The 21356-nt window shown below is 55.9% G+C and overlaps 1 protein-coding gene across 4 annotated transcripts in view; it reads right to left on the bottom strand.

Moving 5' to 3' along the window:
- The window catches only part of ELN (elastin), a 31395-nt gene that overhangs the window by 7884 nt on the left and 2155 nt on the right, over nucleotides 1-21356 (bottom strand). For 2 of the 4 annotated variants that reach the window (XM_031432738.2, XM_031432733.2), the window contains exons 2-24: nucleotides 17255-17305; nucleotides 16133-16162; nucleotides 15583-15615; nucleotides 12155-12190; nucleotides 11552-11641; nucleotides 11254-11313; nucleotides 11122-11184; nucleotides 10397-10444; nucleotides 9373-9444; nucleotides 9018-9047; nucleotides 8451-8522; nucleotides 7764-7805; nucleotides 7300-7359; nucleotides 6977-7027; nucleotides 5527-5613; nucleotides 5373-5441; nucleotides 4630-4806; nucleotides 3673-3726; nucleotides 2992-3102; nucleotides 2681-2722; nucleotides 2198-2278; nucleotides 1226-1285; nucleotides 58-207 (exon numbers count right to left, since the gene is read on the bottom strand). In XM_031432738.2, the coding sequence (XP_031288598.2) occupies nucleotides 58-207; nucleotides 1226-1285; nucleotides 2198-2278; nucleotides 2681-2722; nucleotides 2992-3102; nucleotides 3673-3726; nucleotides 4630-4806; nucleotides 5373-5441; nucleotides 5527-5613; nucleotides 6977-7027; nucleotides 7300-7359; nucleotides 7764-7805; nucleotides 8451-8522; nucleotides 9018-9047; nucleotides 9373-9444; nucleotides 10397-10444; nucleotides 11122-11184; nucleotides 11254-11313; nucleotides 11552-11641; nucleotides 12155-12190; nucleotides 15583-15615; nucleotides 16133-16162; nucleotides 17255-17305 (1569 nt within the window). The remainder of the gene's footprint in view (nucleotides 1-57; nucleotides 208-1225; nucleotides 1286-2197; nucleotides 2279-2680; nucleotides 2723-2991; nucleotides 3103-3672; nucleotides 3727-4629; nucleotides 4807-5372; nucleotides 5442-5526; nucleotides 5614-6976; nucleotides 7028-7299; nucleotides 7360-7763; nucleotides 7806-8450; nucleotides 8523-9017; nucleotides 9048-9372; nucleotides 9445-10396; nucleotides 10445-11121; nucleotides 11185-11253; nucleotides 11314-11551; nucleotides 11642-12154; nucleotides 12191-15582; nucleotides 15616-16132; nucleotides 16163-17254; nucleotides 17306-21356) is intronic. The other 2 variants (XM_031432739.2, XM_031432737.2) reach the window with 2 other exon arrangements.

A 21356-nucleotide genomic window follows, 5' to 3' on the forward strand; every position in this document is an offset into this window, starting at 1 on the left:
GATGGCACCCATGGAGGATTCAGAGGCTCCCCAGGCCCTCTTACTCACACAGCTTACCTATAACACCGCCAGGGCCAATGCCAACGCCAGGAGCCACACCAACACCGGGAGCCACACCAACACCCGGAGCCACACCAACGCCGGGAGCCACACCAACGCCGGGAGCCACACCAACACCAGGAACCACACCAACACCAGGGCCTAACCCTGTAAGAAATAGAAGAGCTAATCCTTAACCAGGTCCTGACCAAATTGGGCAGAAGCCAATGCAAACAGCAGTGGACTGGGAGTCAGGAGCCCTGGGTTCTTGTTCCACCCAGGCACAGACTTGATGTGTGAACTTGGACGTTACTTTCCCTTGATGGGCCTTAGCCTCCTCTTCCTTAACATGAGATCTGTGCAGGATCAGGAGTTCTTGACCTTTGGAGTTAAAAGGGCCCATCTGAGAATTCTGAGGGTGAAGGAGGCAGACTAATGTAGTAAATGGAGCTCTGAAAAACAGGCAGACCTGGCTTCAAATCTCAGCTCAGCCACCATTTAGCTGTGTGCCTGTGAGCAAGTCACTTAAGCTCTCAGAGCCTCAGTTTCCACATCTGTGAAATGGGTATAAACAGTACCAGTTTCATAGGTTGGTGTAAGGATTACCTCAGCAAATGGTAGTTTTATTAAAAAGGGTTGTTTGTCATATGTGAGTTTAGGGGTCAGCAGACCTGAAGTTAAGACTTCTCGGGCATGCAAGCCCCCTCTCCCCCCAGCCCAGGGCCTGCCATACAGTTGGGTTCTAAAGTGAGCTGTTTTGTTGTGCCATTTTTCAGGAAGGTGTGGGAGCCTGGGACTACCCAAGGGCCCTCAGATGAAGCAAGAGATGGAGAACCTTGTCAGGGAGCAAGAATACTGCCATTGCTTGAAATGGGTGGGAGCCCTGAGGAGCCCAGCAGCATTTGTTCCAGAAGCGGGACAAGGCCCCAGCCAGACTGGGAGGCAGCAGGGGCTTTGGGAAGGGTGGTGGCTGGGTCCTGGAGGGCTCGCCGGTGGTGCCTGTTGTCACTTTGTTTTCCTAATCAGAAACTTCACCCCCATCCCCGAAGTGGTCAGATGGGCCAAAGTCTGCGAGGACGCCCAGAATGTGACAGCTGAGGAGGCTGCCAGACCGCAGAGCAGGGACACGAGGGAGCAGGGCTCTAGGAAGAGGGCTGGAGGCAAAACTGACGGCAGGGACACTCACCAAACTGGGCTGCTTTGGCGGCTGCTTTGGCAGCGGCGGCAGCTGCTGGAGTCACCACTCCTGGAGAGGTGAGGAGTGAGGATCAGGGAATGGTCCCCAGCACCCCTCCCATGCTCCCCCATCCCCTACAGTGGAGAGACCTTTCAGAGACCACCTCTAGGGAACTAACCCCTCTCCCAGACAGCCCTCTCCACACTAGAGGCAGAGAGGAAGGAGGCAGAGCCCAACCTGAGACCAGCCTACCCTGAGGATGGCCCACTCTGGGCCCGTCCCTTCCCTGAGAAGCTGTTCGGAGACTGCGACCTCCCAGCCCTGCCTGTGATGGAGGGGAGCCCAAAGCTGTGACTGGTAGAGGCGTACCTCTGCTCCTAAACCCCAGTCTTAACGATCTGGGGAGCTTTCTGCTGAAGGTGATATTAATTATAAAAAGCTTCTAGTCATGCCTGTATCCAAAACTATTGGAGGAAACAGCTCATTTCTTGGGGGGAAACTCAAAAGGGGAATTTCCTCCCAGAAAGAAGAAGGAATGCAGAAGAGAAAACTTCTGGTGGGAAAAAATAACCAAGGAAGGTAATTTAATCTCATTGTGATTCTTAATCTCCCTTTCGCCTCTGACGGAGGAGGAGAAAGCGTACAGGGGAACCAAAGGCTGAAACAGGCCCTCCCACCTGATCAGAACCGGAAGGGCCCCTGGGGGTTGAATGAGGCCCCTCAAGCCTGGTTGAGCAGAGTTCTACTGCCTCCCAGGCTGACATCCTGAGGGTCCAGAGAGGGGACTTGCCAGGTTCACGCAGCAATTTGGAATCCCATGGAAAGCTCATCCCTCCAAACTAAGGGAAACTGCTTTCTCTCTTCCCCTGTCTCTGGGCTTAGTCTTGCCATCTGTAAAATGGTGCACTTATCCTAGGTCAGCTCCAGGGCGCCTTCCATGAGATAAGCCAAACCTGTCTCTGGGCTGGGGACACAGCTTACCTGGCACCCCTCCAACGACTGGCACACCGGGTATTGCTCCTGCGGCACCTGGCACCAGTCCTCCCAGGGCCCCTGCAGCACCTGGAAGGGTGAAGAGCATCCAGGCCTGCCCTCCAAGCCTCCAAGCGCCCCTTCTTGGGGGAGCCGAGGGTGGAGGTGGGCGGGGGGAACTAACGACTGTGTATGGGCACCTTTCACTCACTGATTTAGGGTGAGGGTGAGAAGCCAGGCACCAATGATCCCAATGGTGGGCAATTGAAAAGGGCAGAAAAATTCACTGTGGCTTTGGAATATGGGGCCAGGGGCTTCTGACCTCGGCCCAGGCCACTTCAGCCCGGGAGGCCTGAGTGTGAGTCCGCTCTGCCCTCATGCTGTAGAACTGCTCTGAGCTTTGAGCCTGCGCCATGCAGGAGAGCAGGCCTGGGTGGGGAGGAGGGAGGGCATGGCCCTGGGCGTGGGGACCGGCAGGGCAGGGGCACTTACCAATCTTGGCTGCCTTGGCTGCGGCGGCTGCCTGGGCTGCAGCTATGAGGAAATGAGAAAGAAAGAGACTCAGAAACCTTGCTGGATCTCAGCTGGGCTGGGCTGACAGCACTGCTGCCCCAAAGGCACTGCAGGCCCTCCCTGAGCTCTCCCCCAACTCCTCCCTGAGCTCCTTGAAGCCCAGTCCACCCTCCCCCACTCTGCTGTCCTCCAACCCCATTTAAACCTACAGAAGACAAGCCCTGACCCCCCCACCCCCGTCTCCCAGCAATCCCCCCCAACCCGTTTCCCCACATAGAACTAAGGCTCACGGGAAATGCCAGCTCCAGGAACACCTCCAACACCGACACCATAGCCAGGAATGCCCCCAGCGCCAACCCCGAAAGTGGGAATGCCTCCAACTCCCACCCCGGCTTTGGCCCCTGCAGAGGGAAGAGAATCAAATGGAAAAGGATCTCAATGAGAGAGGCTGGTTGACTGGGAAAAAGGATGCGAGCCTCTGCCAAGTCCCGGTCCACGAAGGATTGGAAACGATGGTATACCTGAGCCCTCCATCAGCTTGCTCCTTACTGATCCCTCCCAGTGCACCACCAGCCCCTCTTCTCTGATCACTTGGGGAAAGGCCTCTGTGTTGATGATGGAGACACTGGGCAGGTCCCCTATTCCTAGCCAGGCTTGGGCTCCTCTGAGAGAGTCCTGGCCAGAGCAGGGAGGGTCAGGGACGCTGTCCCCAGTGGGAATGCCATACTGGGGCTCACCTATCACTCAGCCCAATGGCCTCATGGTGGGAGACAACTGGGGGTACATCATCCTGGGGCCCAACAAGTCCAGGTCCCAGCACTGCCAGTGACCTGCTGTGTGACCTTGTCCAAGTCACTCCCTTTCTCTGGGCTGTACAGCATGGTGGGGTTGGCATAGCAGATGAGGATCCTTTAGTTCTGGCAAGTAAGGGCCAGAATAGGGTGGCACAGAGCCCCTCGTGCAGCACTCACCGTATTTGGCTGCTTTGGCCTCTGCTTTAGCAGCTGCAGCTGGTGACACAGCCCCTGGAGAGACCAAGGGGAACACAAATGCTCAGAGAATGGAGTGGAGGTGCTTAATATACATCTCTCTGTCCACCCATGTGTCTTTTTAGTCCATCTTCTTTCTATCTATGGAGCCAATATAGAGTTATCCATCCATTCACCCACTCATATCTCTGTCTACCCATCTGTCCATCCCTCTGCCCAGCCACCCATTCACCCTTCTGCTGACCTTCCCATATGTCTGTCCATTTGTCTATCTTTGGACCTTGATCTACCTATTCAACCACTTATCTCTCTGTCCACTCACACGTGCATTTGTCTATCCATTCATCCACCCCATCCATCCATCCACCCATCCATCATTCTAACCACTGATCTTATCCCCCACCTGCCTATCCATCTGTCTTTTCATCTACTCATTTATCTTTCCATTCACCATTTTACCCAACTATGTATCCATCCATGTAACCACCCATTCTTGTATCTGTCCATTCATCCACCCACAACCCACTCTCTCATCCATCAATTTGTCTACTCATCCACATGGCCTACATCCCCAGTTGTCCATCTGCCCATCCATCCATTCATCTACCCACCCACCCAACTAGCTACCATTTACTGAGCACATAGTCAGCTAAGGGCTGGAAACACAGAGATGAAAAAGACACGGTTCCTGCTCCCAGGAGCACTCTGAGTGCCAGAAAGTGAATTGGAGAAGATGATTCTGGCAGTAGCTAATTAGGAGGTGGTTATAGCCCAAGAGAGAGAAGATGGTCAAGGGTATGGAGAGAAGAGGATGGATGGGTAAGGTGTTAGAAGGTGTTAGGGAGAATCCAAGTCTTGGCATTTGGTATTTCTCTCTTACACACACACACACAGAGCTGAGCTCACCTGGTACACCCACGATGCCTAGACCCCCAATACCTGGGACTCCAACACCTGGGACTCCAACTCCTGGGACTCCAACTCCTGGGACTCCAACTCCTGGGACCCCAACACCAGGGACTCCAACTCCTGGGACTCCAACACCAGGGACCCCAACACCAGGAACTCCAACTCCTGGGACAAAGCCTGGCACCCCAGGCACCAATCCAGGAGCCCCTGTGGAAGGAAAGGATTATTCTCCTGGCCTAGACCCTGTGGGAACCTCAGAGGGCCTCCAGGGGCATGGCTCTGGGGAGTTACAGGAGTGGCAGGTTCTGAGTGTAGGACCCCAGGTGGGCTGGCATTGCCTCTGGGTGGATCCTACTCATCTGAGAGAAGAGGAGGGAACTGAGGGAACCCCTGGAAAGCTCTAAGGGTTTGGATCTGTGGTTGGGTAGAGCATGATCTCTGTCCAAAGCAGAGTCAGAATGCTTCACTGTTGGTGTGTTGGTGCAGCAGCTGTGGGTCAGCCCTGGGGGTAAAGTGGGAGGAGCCAGACACTCCACAGTGTCCCCACGCTCTGCTGGGTCAGTCAGTGGAGAGCACTGGAGACAGCCTCCCAGGCAGAGTGGCCAGAATGGGCAGAGGCAAGGAGGCATGACAGTGCACATTTCGGGGGGGAACTCTGCCCCAGATAGACAAAGGCCAAGTCCATTCAGCCTTATAGGGCTGGGGTCTCCAAGGCCCATGCAGAGGCCAGGGCTGGCTGGAGCCCGGGCACTACCACCCCTGGGGGCACTCACCATATTTGGCTGCCTTAGCAGCCGCCTTTGCAGCAGCAGCAGCAGCAGCAGCATCTGGAGCCCCAGCCCCTGGAGAGACAGCCACAGAGGGTGAGGCCCTTTCCCTCGGCCTTCTCAAGGATCCCCTGCCACCCCCTGCTGGAACAGATACTACCTGCGATGCCTCCAATGCCAGGAATTGCGCCAGCCACGCCAGGAACGCCGACACCAACCCCAGGGAGAACTCCGGCTCCTGCAGCACCTGGAGGAGGAAGACCACGCAGCTGTGGCTCCCAGGGTCCCCTCCTGAAGCCAGGCAGGAAGGCTCCTTGGATGCTGGTGCTCTCACCAGCACAATCTCCTTTGGGAATGAGGCCCAGGAATCTCTGGCTGGGCCTGCCTGGGAAGGCCCCCACCCCACTGTTCCTTGACTCACCCCCAAAGTGTCCATTTCAACACCCTCATTAAGGGACTCGTATGTTTTCAGACAAATCCCATTCTAATCACTGCCACATACTGAGAAACCACAAGCGGCCTCTCCCGGGCCAGAGGGGCCCCTGCAGGAATGTTCAAGGCTTCCTCTCCTTGTGTTCCGAAGACTCGGCCAAGTTTGTAATCCAAGCGCCTGGCCGCCTGGCTCTGGCAGCCCCTCGCCGCCCTGCTCTCCTGCTCCCACATTCCAACCATCCCCTCCAGTCTTGGGGGCCTGAAAGGAGGGCCTGTGCGGCCTCTGTGGGGCAGGCCACTGGCTCAGTGCTTCCTTCCACATTCGTACCCCCTTGGGCTAGTGGGCGCATGTCTTCTGTCCCATCATGGCTATAGGAAGGGCTCCCCTGGGACTGGGGATAAAGGTGAAGACTTCCACCCCCAGGATCTGACTCTGAACTGGGGGATTACCTGGGGCAGGGGGACAGATGCCCACTCTACCCACCGCACGGGCATAGACAAGGCCTTGCCTCATCTGTTAGCCAAGGGATTATGAACTTGAGGAGCTAGTTAAAATTTTTATTGTACATATTAAATTAATACTAAACTATTAAGTTATTTAAATGCTCATATATGTACTACCTAAAATTATCATTCTAACCACCATTGTACCCATTCCCTCTGCCTGTTCCTTCCTATTTTAACCACATGGCAAACTCCACCTTTATTTTAAGTCCTGAATCAAATGTCATCTTCTCTGAGAAGACTTCTTGATTATCCCTACGTTGAAATGTCTCCCTCTTCTTGACTTCTACAACGTGCCTACCTTCTCCAGCAGAGCTGTTATCTGTCCCTGGTCTCTGAAACGGATGGATAGATGGAGGGAGGGAGGGAGGGACAGAAGGAGGAGGGATGGATAAATGGATGGATGGAGGGGTGGATGGATGGGGAAATGAATGGATGGGGGATAGACGGAGGGAGGAAGGGATTGATGGGTGGATGGATGGAGAGATGGATGGAAGGAAGAATGAATGAATGGACAGAGGGAGGGAGGAATGGATGGTGTTGAAAACTTGGACAAATGGTGGTGGGGAGGGGCCACCTTAGTTAGTTATCTGTGAGGCAGGCTCTCAGTGCTAACAGGGATGGAGAGGTTGGGGGACTGGCAGCTAGCAGGCAGGGACTCCAGAAGTACTCACCAAACTTTGCTGCTTTAGCTGCTGCTGCTGCCGCCGCCTGGGTGCCAACTCCTAGGGGAGAGGGAGGGGAGAGATTCTAGAAGGTGTGTCCCTGTATCTCCAGGGCCCACCTGTTCCAACCCCAGTAAAACCAGCTGGTTCACATCTGGATGTGGGGCTGGCTGATAGAGCTGCCCCACCCTGGATCCTTCTCCATGTTCAGGCTGGGATCTGGAGGTAGGGCAGCTGGCCTGCTCTCTGCACAGACCCTGGCCAGCCCCAGGGCTCTGGAACCTGGGTGATAAGTGCCCATTTGGTTGGCAGTAGGGTGAGACTTTCCTTACCTGTCCCAGTCGGGTACCCAGCCTTGCCCGCGGCACCAGCCACTCCTCCGGGCCCAAAGCCTGCAGAATGGAGAGGCTTAGTGTGCATCCATGCAGATCTCACCATGGCTGCCCCCTCCCCTCCCCTTCAAGGACCAGGCCTCCCAGAGTCTCCACCTTGTCACCCCTAGCCAGAGTTTAATACAAACATGTGTATGGGATGGTTATTCCCCTCTTTTAGATGAAGACACTGAGAATCAGAGAAGAAACTAGTTCTCCCAGGGCCTGATGATAAGTGGGAGGGCCAGGATTGAGAACCAGGCTATCTGAGTCTAAGTTCCATGTTCCTTCCTTGGGGATTCCCATCCTGAGACTCCACCCTACCCCCGGCTGGTGCTCTTCTAGCCCTGGGCCAGGGCCACAGCTCCCTTGCCAGAACCCTGCAGCTGGAAAGCCAGAAATCGGCCAGTCGAAGAGGGCCTTACCATAGGGCAGCTTCCCAGTGCTGTAGGGCAGTCCATAGCCACCTGAGGGGAGGGAGGGTAGGCTCAGGGGCAGCCCTGTGGCGGCCCCATGCCTTGCTGGGCTCTTACTCCCTGGGCAAACAGACTGATTCCCACAGGTACTGAGACCCCCAGCCTGGCTGGTGAACTGCTGGCACAGGCTCTCAGGAGAGCAGAGGCCTTGGTGGAGGAGGGACAGGGCACCCCTGCCCCAGGGCATGATGGGACAACCATCCCTTCTTAGGCCCTGCCGTGGCCACAGAGTCTGAGTATCTTCCTTACTCTCCTTCCCATCAGGAAACAGCTCACCATGTGAGCTGATTGCCAGGGTGCAGGTGGGTTGACGTCAGAGGGGTCTTTCCAATGAATGGTGTTTCTTACCATCAACACATGTGGTTTCCCATTGTGGCTATGGGTCTCTGTGTGTGTGCATGTGTGTGCATAAGTGTGCATGAGAGTGTGACAAACACCTGCAGGATGGCTTCCCCACCCCCCCCCCCCGATCCCACTTTCCTTTGCTAAAGATCAGAAATAAGCTTTAATACCCAGGTTTCCTGACCACGCCCATCCGCCCCCAGACATGCAGGTCCAAACAAGTCCCCTCTCAAGCTGGCTTCTCGGTAGTGAGGCCCAGGGAGCGGTGTCTCTTGAATCCTTCTTTGGACTTACCTGGTAGTTTGGGTGCCTTGATGGGGTACCCCAGCGGGACTCCAGGCTGCTGACCCCCAAAGGGTCCAACTCCTGTGGGAACAAGGAAAGCAAAATCAGGGTCCTGGCAACTTGGGCCAGCAGCCCCTTCTAAGGCCCCAGCTTCCTGCTCTGCTTTCTGCTCAGACAGAATGAGCTCCCACGGCATGTGGAATCCAGAAACCATCCTGCCTAGAAGGCCATCCTGCCTCTCTGTCACCGGTCAGCTGAGCACTCCGCAGGGATTGGCCACTTTCTTCAGGAAGTTGCAGGATGTGCTCCCCTCGGGCTTGGGCCACATCTGGGGCCTGTAGTCTTCGAAGCATTTAGCACAGACTGCTGGGTTTTCTGGGCTCATTTGGGCGGCCAAAAAGAGGGTTGGGTCAGGGGAAGCAGGCCTATGTGCTGAAGCCACTCTGTGCTGAAGCCAGTCCAAGGCCTGGAGCAGTAGGTGTGCCCAGCCCCTCCCAGGGCAGGAGCCCCAGCCTGGCAGGCCACCCTGCTGACCTGCCCACCCACTATGAGGCAGGGGCCCCAACCTCGCCTCACCTGGGATTCCAGCAAAAGCTCCACCTACACCTGCAATGACAAGGGGTCATCGCTGCAGCCCCACCACCGTGGGCACAGGGCACTGAGGCCCCAGTGGCTGCGCTGATGGGTGGGCTGGCCTGAGCCACGGCCAGTTCTGCCCAGACCTCCCTGCTCATGCTGCCCTCACACACACTCAGGGACTTCTGAGAGGTGTGCGGCCCACCTCGGCCAGCTGTCCCAGGCATGGAGAATAAGCAGCGTCCCCCTAGAGGGACCTGAGCCCAAGGTCCCCCACCACCCCAATCCACGACGGAGGGGACTGAGGGTGAATGGAGATTCCCACCTTGGGTCCCTAGCCCAGTCGGCCACGTACCTGGGGCCTTGGCCTTGACTCCTGCTCCAGTGGGAACCCCAGGGAGCACCCCTATACCTGGGAAGCGAGCTCCTGAGGAGGGAAAGAGGGGGCTGGCAGTGAAGGCAGGAAGGCCGGTCTGGCAGGTCCAGCCGGGGACCACAGCCCCCTCAGTTACACAGCTGGCCTCCTGCGCTGACCGTCAGTGACTGGCATGGCTCACGGGGTGGGGGTGGGGCTCTTTGGTGGTGACTTTTCTTCCCAGTCTGACCCAAGGTCAGAAGAGTTTTAATCCTATTTCCTAGCTATGTGCTTCTGTTGGCCTGTCTCTAAACTGGAGTTACTTCTCACAGCCCTGCCCACCCAGAGATGCCAGACAGCAGAAGCCTGAGAGGGAAGGGCCTGCGGGCTGGGGAGGCCAGTGCCCTTCTAGGGCTTTCACTGGATGTGATTCACAACCAAGCACAAAGCAGTCATTTGTTATGGCCAGGAAGTGTCCACTGGCCAGTGTCTAGTACTCTCACCTCTCCTGTCTCCCCTGGGGCTGGGCCACCACGGCAGGGAGGGGCCAAGGGAAGGGACACTCTGCCAACAAATCCCACACAGCAGCCTGAGTCTGGGCTTCTGGGGGAATTCAGGAGGTCACGTGTTGGGTGGGGTGGCTGGGCCCTGGCAGGGAAAGGAGGGTGAGAGGGCAGTTCCAAGGGTCTCCTGCAGGGCGGATGCACTGGGCGGGCCCCCTGGTGACTCATGGCTTTTGGGAAACAGCTGGCCACACTGGGGACTCGGTCCGTCCTGGGGGGCCCCCCACAGGCTGTGACGATGTTCTGGGTGTGGGCCTGGGCAAGCTCACTGACCTCTGTAGGGGAAAGACACCCAGAGACCTTTTGTCTGTAGCCTGAGCTTTGATGCTTAGGGAAACAGTGCTCATTAGGACCCAAGGTTTCTGGTGGCCTCAGCTTGGGGAGATGGTGTGGGGCCACCAGGGAGGCCACCAGGGGCTTCTCTCCTTGCTATAGGATCCCCTTCTCCTCCTTGCTCTCACCTGTGCCTGGGAGCACTCCACCTGGGTATACACCTGGGATCCCCACACCTGTGGCCAAAAGAAGGTGTGTGAACAGCAGCCTGGCCTCTAGGAACTGCTCCTGGCTCTTCCTTCTGTGGCAGCTCCAGGCTCCCGAACCAGCCACCCGGGGCCCCACGGGAACAGCCAGGGACACATATGCAGTGCAGTGGCTGTAGCCCTCCTCCCACGAATCCCGGAAGACATCTGCAAACCCTTCTGTGCGTGGATTTGTCTCGTCTCCTGGAGCCTGTTTACAAGGCCGGCCCAGCCCACCTCTGGGCTAAAGGCTTCCAGATGTTCCCTCCCTGCTGTGCAGACTCAGGCAGCCTTTTGTTTAACCTGAAGTCACTTCCTCAAGGGCTTGGTGCAGAGGAACGAGCACCAGATGGAGAGACCGTGCCCCTCAGGCTCACCCCAGCTCCGCCGTGACCTTGCGGCCCCTTCTGCACTGACTCCCTATGAGGAGCCTCAGTGTCCCCATCAGTCACCTGAATGCCTGCCACAGAGCCTTTCTCTGAGATCTGTTCCATGGTCCTGGAAGAAGGGCCCAGAAGGTAGCCGGGGCCCCTTGCTCCCCCATTTAGGACACTGGCTATCCCCCCTGCCCTGCTGCAGCCAGGCCCTGCCCTTCCTGCCCAGTAGGCCTTGGGGGCTCTTGCCCCTCCCTGACCTCTGACCCCTAGCCCCAGGGACCCCACACTGACCTGGCACTTTCCCAGGCTTCCCTGCAGCTCCGACTCCTGCTCCAAGCTGAGGCACCACCGCACCTGATGGGGAAGGGCTATGTTAGAGTGGGCTCTGCCCCCACCTGTGGCCTTCACCTGGGCCACTCATACCTGTAGACACTCCTAAGCCACCAATGCCGCCAATACCGCCAACACCACCAAGCCCAGCACCTACAGAGCCAGGAGCAGGAGAGGAGAGGGGTCACACCAGGAACAGTGAAAGGAAGGAGGGCCCTGGGCTCAGGTCTGATCCTGCCGTCACCTCACTTTGAGAGAAGCACAGTTGGTGGGACCCCAGGAGACTGGAGCTGAGGATCTACCCACCTGCCCCCCAGGAAAGGTTCTTTGCAGAGTGGAGAGCCCACAGAGGCCGGAGGGCTTATGGCATGTCCCAAAGGGTAATACTCACCAGCCTTGGCAGCAGCTTTATAGGCTGCTGCGGCCGCACCACTGGGCACCAAAGCCCCCGGGAAGGCGCCTGCAGGAAAGGCCCCGAGCCCTGCAGAGGGGAGGACTGGTGAGGTCCTGCCTACAGCCCTGCCCGCCCGCTCTGCCCAGGAGCTACATTTGAAGCTCTTCTGCTCTCTGCTGGGCTGCCCTGCCAGGCAGTGACTGCCGCTCCCAGGACTGGGTTTGGCGTCAGAGAGCAGCATGGACCAGGCTGCGCCACTCAGCCTGGCAAACTGCAGGCATCTTTGGGGTCTCAATTCCCCACCTGCCTCCTCCAGAAAGCCTCCCTGAGGCCCCACTGAGCTGGGTAGCTTCTGGGGGCTCCCAGGGCTGCTTCTCTCCAGCTCTTATCACTACGTGATAACAGCATCCAGGACCCAGCTGTGACTCCCATGTGCCCTGAGCAGCTGCTCAGGGCAGGTCTCAGCATCACGCCCTACACCAATGCCCAGGACAGGCCTGGCCGGCACCCCTGTACCCCAACTGCCCTCCATAGGGGGCAGATGCCCAAGGTTTGGCTCTGGCCCCCAGAGGGTCATCTTGCCTGGGTGTCAACACTTACCTGCCCCAAGGCCAGCGCCTGCGAGCCCTCCAACACCTGTGGGGAGGAGACAGAGCCAGGTGAGGGGAGGCTGGTGGGGGGCATCGATCCCGGGGTGGGGGGTGGGGGGAGGGTCTCGTGGGGGAGGGGCAGGAAGCTGCTAACACTGGGACTGGCATGCAGTGCAGCCACTCAGGCCCCTAAACTCTACTCAAGCCTTTGGTACTTGGGAGCCAATCCCAAGCTGACTTCCTACAAGCCCTGACCTCGCTTCCCTTAGAAGGCCTGCCGACTAACGGGGGACCCAGCAGGGCTTTCTTTGAGGGCCGGAGTTGAGAAGAGTCTGCCAGAAAGATCTCACCAAGGCCAGGCCCCACCCTGCTCCCAGGTTAGTCCCCACCCCAGGCCTCTCCGGCTCCCTTGCAAAGGTCCCCTGGCTCAGCTCACGCCCTCTCCCCTGTATTTAGAGTCCCTTTTGTCCATCCATCTAGACTGCTCTGCAGTCCGGAAGCCTCCTTGTCTGCAGACAGATGCTAAAATGTTTATGAAAAACCAAATGGGTCCCTCTGGCTCTCTCCTTCCCACATCTGGGCCCTATCTCTCCTTTTTCCCCTCCAGGAGACATTCCACGGCTTTGGCCAGGACCGATGGGCAATCAGGTTGGACTTCACAACCGTGCCGGGTTTGTTTCCAATTATGTGAGAATCTCTCCCACAAGCGCCAGTCCTGGCCACCAGGATCCTGACTCAGGGGCGGCCTCTCTGGGGACTGACCTTAAATGTGGGGGCCTGCTGATCCCTGGAGGGTCCACCTGGTTTTCGCTGGGTGTGGTCCCTTGCCCTCATTTCCTGCTTATGTGAGCTGGCCGTCTGAAACTCAGCCAGCCCTCTGTAAAATGGGTCTCTAACTGCGGCCAGTCTCCCTTCCAGGCAGGTGCGCTGTGGTCAGGCTGGGCCTAGGGCGTCCCTGGGTTCACGTCCCAGCATTATAGGCCCAGCCCCTCCCCAGCTCTGTCAGGGGTTTCTCTCAAGCCAGGCCTGTTTCCTGAGCTCCAACAGAGCCGGGGACACACTCGGGCCTTTCCTGACCACAGAAGGGCTGGGAGGAGAAGATGGGGACCAAACAGGAAGTGAGAAGAGGCTGGGTGGGTGTGGTGGGTGGGGGGACAGGCAGCCCCTCTGCCGACATCTGCCCTTTTCCCAGGCTCCCCTATAGCCGTCTGGTCCCAGGGCCACCCTGTGGCATGACCAGCCCCATTCCTGCTCGCCCTCCTTTCTGTGGGCTCACCTAGCCCAACTGCCCCAAGGAGTCCAGCACCTGGCAAGGAGGAGAGGGGGGTGAGGAGGAGAGACAGGCGGGGAGCTGACCATGGCTGGGAGCCCAGGGGTCTGGCCTGCACAACCCTCTCTCTTCCCTGGAGTCACAGAGCTCTGGATTCAAATCCTGCTGCCCCAAGCTACTCCTTGCCTGAAAGAGCAAGGCACGCCACCTCTCTGAGACTCAGTTTCCCCCCTTACAAAATGGCCAGCATGTCCCCGAGCCCCCTGGGACCAGCAGAGGGCCCTGAGTGTCTGCAGCCTGCAAGGGCGCCCAGTGGGTGTCCCTCACTCTCCTTCCTGTCCTCTCGGGTGGGCGACTGGCCTCCAGCCCGTGCTGGGGGTGTGGGTGGTGCCAGCTCCCAGCTGCCTGGTCCCCCGCTGAGAGCCCAGGCAGGGCCAGCCTGCCGAGGCCCAGTGCCAGGCCACCCATCCTCTACTGGCCAAGGGATTAGTTGTTCCCAAGCATGACATGTGCTGCCTGTGACCAGTTCTAGCCCGCCTGGCGGGCCTGGATGAATGTCCCCACTGCCGGATGTGGGTAGCTGCCCTGGGGTGGGGGGCACCGTGCGCCTGCCCAAGCCTTTGTAGTCCAGAGTCCTAAGACTGAAAGATGACCCCAGGGAGGTCCTCATGGAATCCAGCCATTTTTCATCAGGAGATGCCCTGACTTTCCTCTTGGTCTATTTATTCACCACAAGCTGGAAGTTCTTTCAGAAGTCTAAACTAAATCTTTCATTAATAAAAACTTCACTTTAGCAACTATAACTGCATGCAGTTGTCTCAGTCTTCCCTCCGGTGTTTGATCACAACCTGCCATGTGTCCCCTGCTGCCAATGGGATCAACCAATCCCCCCCAGCTTTGCAGTCACGACCTCCACAGTTTGAGTCTTTGCAGTTAAGCACGATCCTAATTCCACACCTTTGTTTACCTAGCCTTTCCCTGCATTCTCCCTGCCATCAAAGACCCCCTTAAGATTGCTCACCCCTCCAGGAAGACAGGAAACAGGTTCTGGTGGGATAAGCAGTGAATCCTGAGGGCTTCCAGCCTTGCAGACCCCTAGAGACCCCAGCAAACCCCTTGCCCAGGCCTCCTGCCCTCCTGGGTCTCTTTTGCCTGGCCCCAGCCCTGGAATTTCACAACCCAGATGGGCTTGCAGGGAAGGGGAATCTGGGTCTTGTAGATTCATTTGCACTTGAATCATCGAACATGGGGATTTCATAAGAGCTGTTGGACATGCAAACTGTCCTGGAGTCTTGGGCTTCAGAGCCAGGGAGATACACAGCAGCGTCGGGGGGGCGCCAAGGCTACATGTGGAGTATCTCATGCTGAGAGCATTTACGGCCCGCTTAGCATGTCCTCCACCTGCTCCTTATCCACCAGTGTTTCCCGGAGGGACCCGCCCTCCCTCTCTCCTGGGGGTGTGTTCTTTGGAGCTGATGGGACCCTAGTGGCAGATCTGGGCCCCACGGGCAATGCCAGGACAGATCCAGCCATGTCTTCTTACTGGAAAACTCCATGGTCTGGACACAGCTGGAAGGGGCCTAGGATCAGGAAGGAAACTGATCTGGAAACAGGGTCAGGGTGCAGCTTAGGGTTAAGTTCAGGGCTTGGTCTGGGGTCAAGGTTGGGGTCAGGATAAGGGCTCAGATAGTCCTCAAGGTCAGAGATATCTAGGATCTTGACCTGGAGTTAGAGAGGGCTTGCTCTGGGGTCAGGGGCAATTTAGGCAGAGTCTGGGGCCCACCATCTGTGTCTGAGCCCCAGAGTGACATTCACAGGCTTGCTGGCCACTGGAACATCAATTCCTACCTTTGACCCCAGCACCAGGGCTATTTCTGAGACTCTGTACAGAGGGGACTCTCTGGGCAGCGGGGCATATAGACACTTGCAGGGCAGGTACCTAACAGCCCTCACACAGGGAGGACATCAAGCTGCCTCCAGCCTTCTGACCCTGGAAGCCCTGGGGCGAGACCCCAGCCTGGTGGAGAGGAGGTTGACTGGGGGAGGGACTGCTGCCACCTGCCACCTCCCTCCCCCTTCCTGTCCATTGGCTGGGTTCATAGCTCTGTGGACCCCTTCTTTCCTCTGCCACCCGCCCTCACTCAGTGCTCTGAGGCCAGGGGTCTTACCTGGCTTGGGTGGTTTGCCTCCAGGGCCCAGTGCTGCAGAGGGAAGAGATGGCAGTAAATGGGGAGTCTCAGCCCACCTGTCCTCCCATTTATCCCCCCAGGGCATTGGGTCTCACCCCCCAGGTCCTAAAAGGACTGTCAGGAATGGTCCTCCCCTTTGCACAGGGAGCTGCTGGGAGCCCAGCATCCAGACACTTGGGTGGCAAGCAGCTCCAGCCCTGATTTTGGGATACCCTGTCTCAGACTGTTTCTCAGCCTCTGAAGGAGATGATGGTTCCTGCTTCGCTGGCTTTGCAGGGATATTACTGAGGATCAGAAGAAATATGAAAGAAGGCAGGGGCCACCAGGGAAAGAGGCTGGGGGGAGGGGCTTAGGGGCCCAGTGGGTTCCAGTTATCAGACAAGTCCCTCCCTACTGGATGCTTGGTCTGTGAAATGAAGGGTCCCTGGATGCCTGGGCCTGATGAAGTTCTGAGGTCTCAGGACATGCGTGGAATAGAGTGAGACCCAGACCCCATCACAGAGGGACCAAGTTTAGTTGCTGAGCTCACCTCCTACTCCCAGGCCTCCTAGACCAGCTCCTATGTTGAGAGAGAGAGTGAGAGCAAGAGAGAGATTGAGAGGGAGAGAGAGAAACATTAGTACTCCTGCTGGAAAGCCATCCATCATCTGTCATCAAATCCATTGCTTCCTAGCTACGTCGCCTCGGACCAGGCTTAACCTCTGCGAGCCTTTGTTTCCTCATCTGTCTCATCAGGCAAATAGCCCTGTGCCTGTGTGTACCTGAGAGGGTCTGTGCCTCACTCCCACGTTGAGTCTGAACACTCAAACACTCAAAAGCAAGTACTACTTTTGATTTTTTCAGTCTACTTTGAAACATTATGCTTTTTTCTAAAAGAATATAATGCTCCCCTTTCAATGCCATTGAGTTAACATTCTGCCTGTTTTCTTATCGGGGGGGGGTCCCAGTCTCCATCTGCACATAATTTATTATTTTTTTCAACAGATTGGTTTAAAAAATTTTTTTTTGAAGAGTGATTTTTTCTTTAGTTTTTTTTTTTTTTTTTGGGGGCGGGGGTGGGTAGGGGAAGGTAACTAGGTTTGTTTGTTTTTTTATTTTTAGAGGAGGTACTGGGGATTGAACTCAGGACCTTGTCCATGCTAAACATGCACTCTACCACTTGAACTATACCCTCCCCTCTAGTCCTTGCTTTTTATGACCCAACAGATAACATATTAATACTTTTTAGTAATGTAAGTTTACTTAATCACACACTTTAATCAGGGGGGTTTCTTGTTTTGCCTTTTGGCAAGTAACATTCCTATGAACCTTAGTGCAGATGATTCTTTTTCCCTTCTTTTCAATTATTTCCTTTGAATGGATTTTCAAGAGTAGGGTTAACAGTTCGAAGACTGTAAACAGCAGGGATGTGTGGAAGTGGCCCGTTTCCTACAGCCTCACAAGCACTGTGTTTCAATTTTCAGAAAATACATGTTCTTAATAGATGTAAAACAGTGTCCTGTAAACTGCTTTTTAAAACAGGACTGACTTATGGGTCCTCCGTGGTGGGCGTGCCAATATTCTTCCTTTTTGCAGTGTCGAAGTGTGCATCTCCTATGAACATAATCACCATTTGTCTTATCAGGGTGTGTGAAAATTTCATGTACATTACCTGGGTAGAAGACGCCTCCAGGAACTCCACCAGGAATAGCCCCTGGAACCCCTGGAAGGAAGCAGGTAGAGTCCTCAGTTAGCCAGAATGAATAAAAACATGCTAAGAATAAAGATAATGATGATGACAATAATATTGTATGTCTATAAAGCAATTATGTCGGCTTAGCAATTTATGTTTACAAAGCATTTTCTCATCCATGCTCCTCATAATGGCCTGGTAAGGTTGGAAGGGCAGCAATTAGTATCTTCCTTTTAACAGATGTGAAGTCAGGCTCAGAGAAGTTAAAGGAGGTGCCGGGGGTTACACAGCTGGAAGGAGATGGAGCCTGGATTCAAACCAGGCCACTCCTTTGAGCATAATGGTTTGCACTGCGTTACCTGGAGAGGGCCTGGCAGGCGGCTGCGTCTGAGCACCTTTCCCGGGCAGCCAAGTCCCCTCCAGCCCTAAGTGGCAAGGGCAGGGGCCATAGCTGTGGGAGGGCAGGCCAGGCTGTGACAGCAAGCGCTAAGGAAATGCGGCTGCTGCCAGTAAGAGAGCAGCCATTCCCACACTGATAGGACGGTGTGAGGTCAGCGTCCTCAGCCACTGGGCAGCTGTGGTTGGGTGGGGTTCTGGCTGTCTGACACAGAGCTGTCTAAGGAGGCGCCGGGGCCCGGAGGGGGACACCATGAATGAGCGAAGTGAATAGTTTCCTAAGGAAAAGCTAATTCACTGGCCAGGCTAGGGGCCGTCTGCCCAGCCAAGATCACGAGTTCAGTCCCCACGGACCAGTGAAGCTCTCACTGGGGAACACTGTGAAGCTGGGCCCCAGACCCAGCCTGTGCGTGGTCATGGCAACAGACAAACGTGGTGCAGACCAGGCCCTGACTCCAGCACCACAGGATGGTCCCAGCTCCAACAAGCAGCCTTGCCGGTGTCCCAGCCTATGCCCAACACCATCCTGCTGAACGAGGCACAGACAGGGTTTGAGGACAGTGTCGGGCAGCTCTGCAGTGTGTCCAGCAGACATCTGGCCTCTGTGGCCTGGCTGCGCTGCACAGCTGGGCCTGCTGGCCCCAGGGCCCTGTCAGCCTCAGCCACGGCCCAACAGGGTTGGGGATTCCAAGCTGTCATGGGCACCCCATGCCAAAGCCCCAGTGCTACCCCCTCAGGGCCTGAGGCCTCCCAGGCACTGCAGTCCAGTCCTGGAGTGTCTAAGCAATCTGGTCAGAGCTTTGGGGGCTCAGAGCAGTGGCCCCAGGAGGCTGGGCCTGCTGGGAATGAGCCTTTGGCCCTGTCATCAGCTGCCAAGAGCATACATGGCCCGCCCAGGCCTTTGATGGCTTCTCTGTTTCGGGCCTCCAGCTCTGAGCTCTGAGCACTATCTACTGTGTGCATTCCCTGTTGTGCTCCAGGCCTTTCTCTGCCTGGGCCTGTCTCCCTCCTCCTCTTACTCTCCCTCCCACTACCCCCCTCCTCTCCGCACTGCTCTCCCTGTCCAGAGCAGACTGCAGGAACAATGTGGTGGGTGGAGGGAGCAAGGGGGCTCAGGACAGACCCATCTGGCTTCTAATCCTGGCTGTGCCACTTCATATGATCTGTGTGACTTCAGGCAAGTCACTTAACCTCTCTGAACCTCAGTTTCCTTTTTAACAAGGTGGCGCTGATAACGGCTGCCTTGCAAGATTGTTGCGAGTTGTCGAAGAGTTCAAGTGAGAGACCTGTCCTGCCCTGGACCTGGCACACAGTCACAGCTCAAAAAAAAAAAAAAAAAATGACACTTTGTTTCTACTTCACTGCACAGTACATGGCCTGGAGCCAGGTATACAGCAGGTATTCAATAAATGATGGATGAATTAGGTGGAGGGGAGGCAAGGATGTTGCCTGTGGGTCTGGTCCAACCTGTTCCCTCCTCAAACGGCCTGAGGGTCTCCCCACCTCCGGCTGGTCTAGCCTTAACCTCCACTTCCTCTCCTGGTGTTCTGTCCCCCCTATGCCCCTTCCTGGGCCTGCCAGCTCCTCTTTGCTTCCCCTCTCCCCAGCACCCACCCATCTCTCCCCGGCTTTCTTTTCCCCACTCTCCATCCCCATGATTCAGATATCAACAGTGTTTGCCAAACTCCATGCCTGAACCACGGCAGCCTAGGGAGCCAGAAACTCTGATCCCGGTTTTGCACCAAGGAAATGGGGAAGGCTTAGTGGGTGTAAAGGATCCCTGCCCGGCCTCCTCTCTTCAAGTACAGGAGAGGTGAGAACAGAACAAGGCAGTGGTCAATCAAGGGCCTTTGAAAAGGCAGCAGCCTCCTCTCATGCCCCAGTGGGCCATTCTTTTTCCCACCCCACTCCTTGGCCTGAGCAGTTGCCTCTGCCAGGAATGCCCTCTCGTCTCTCCAAGTCCTACCCTTCCACCAGGACTGAGCTCAGATTCTGCCCCCCGCCTTCTCTGAGCCTGTGGTTCTCACCGCTCAGCTGGCCCAAAGCAGTTGGCCCAGAACATACTTGTCTTGTTTTATGTGGGTTTGGCTTGTTTCTCCGGCTAGCCCAGGGTGGAACTTGTCTCTTGCATCTTAGAATCATGATCCTAGACTCTCAGGGATCATAACAGTCTCCTGGCCTGGGCTGAAATTCCTTCTGCAAACATCCTCTTGTGTTCCTGCTTGCATGCCTCCAGTGACAGGAAAATCACCACTTCTTGATGCTGTCAGTCCTACCTGCAGAGAAATCTTCCTCCTTTTGAGATAGAATCTGCCCTCTGTCTCTCCAATTCGGCCTCCCAGAACCCCAGAGACTGAGGCTCACCTCTCATCCACCAAAGCCCCTCAAACATTTACCTTTCTTTCAAGGTCTAACTCAAATGTTGCTTCTGCTGTGAAGCCTTCCTGGATTTACTGGGACTCCTCTGAGCCACCCCCTCCCCCAGTCTTGTCTGCTTCCTCCATCACTGCATCTCTGTTTATACGTGTGGTCCCCTTCCACCAGACAAAATGTGGCATGAGAAGCAAGAGGGAAAATTAAAACTTATAAATGTGCACTAATTACCAGGGTCAATCGGCCCAAGCTAGCAAATTCTGAGTAGGAGAATATATGGCTTTTAAAATTCACATTCCCACGCCACGGTTCTCTTATTTGATGCATTTTTTGCAGTGTTACATTGCTGGAGCCTCCCACCAGCCCTAAGAGATAAGCAGGGCAGAGAAGTTCCTCTGCATTTTACAGCTGGGGAAACCAAGAGCCTGAGAGATGAAGGGCCTGGCCCAGGACCCACAGCTGACCCCAGTTACATGCAGGGCCTTCTGCCTAGGCCCAGGGCTCCAAGTTCAAAGATCTGGGAGATGGCTGTTTGGGAGTGAGCAGCGGGCCAGCGGGCCAGCGGGCCTTGGCAGAGGGCTTTGCCAATTCCAAGTCCAGGGGGCCGGCCTGGGGAGCAGATAAGACCACACGAAGCTGTTTGTTGTTTGCATGGAGAAAGGCTGCCAAGGGTTTTTCAAAAACAATCCGTCCTCCAGTGAGTGACTCCGTCCCCTTCCTCCCCGGGGTATGTCTGCCCTCCGGCCTCCACCCCAACAGAAGCAGTGGGCAGGATCAACCTGTAAACCCTAGGTCCAAGGTTCTGGAGGCTCCTCGGAGACACTGGGGCAGCTTTACAAGACCTACAGGTCTGGGTCCCTCCCTAGACCAAATAAAGCAAAAAGTCTTGGGTGGGACCCCACATCAGAATTGTTTCAAGTTCCCTGGGTAATTCCAATATGCAGCCAGGATTGAAAGTCCCTGTTCCAAACCATCTTCAGTTCCGAAATCAGGACAAACAAAAAACAAAAAAAAAACCCCAAAACCCAAAAATAAAATGATAAAATGTCTAGAATTTGGGGGGAGAATTATACCTGATTTAATTTCTCTCTCTCTTTTTTAAAACGGCATGAGGGTTTGGGGCAGCTGATCTTCAAGGCTACTTTTGACCCATCTTAAATGAGTCTAGACAATCCTTTCCATCACAGAGTCTTCCTGGAATGCCTCTTTCTTGTCTCCACTGGCAACACGGTTCTTTGGAGCTGGGGAACCCATGACACGGACATCTTCCTGGGGTGGGAGGAAGCTGGGCTCCCCCAGGACAGCCGGGCAG

The sequence above is a fragment of the Camelus dromedarius genome, chromosome 24 (genome assembly GCF_036321535.1).
Source record: "Camelus dromedarius isolate mCamDro1 chromosome 24, mCamDro1.pat, whole genome shotgun sequence".
NCBI lineage: Eukaryota > Metazoa > Chordata > Mammalia > Artiodactyla > Camelidae > Camelus > Camelus dromedarius.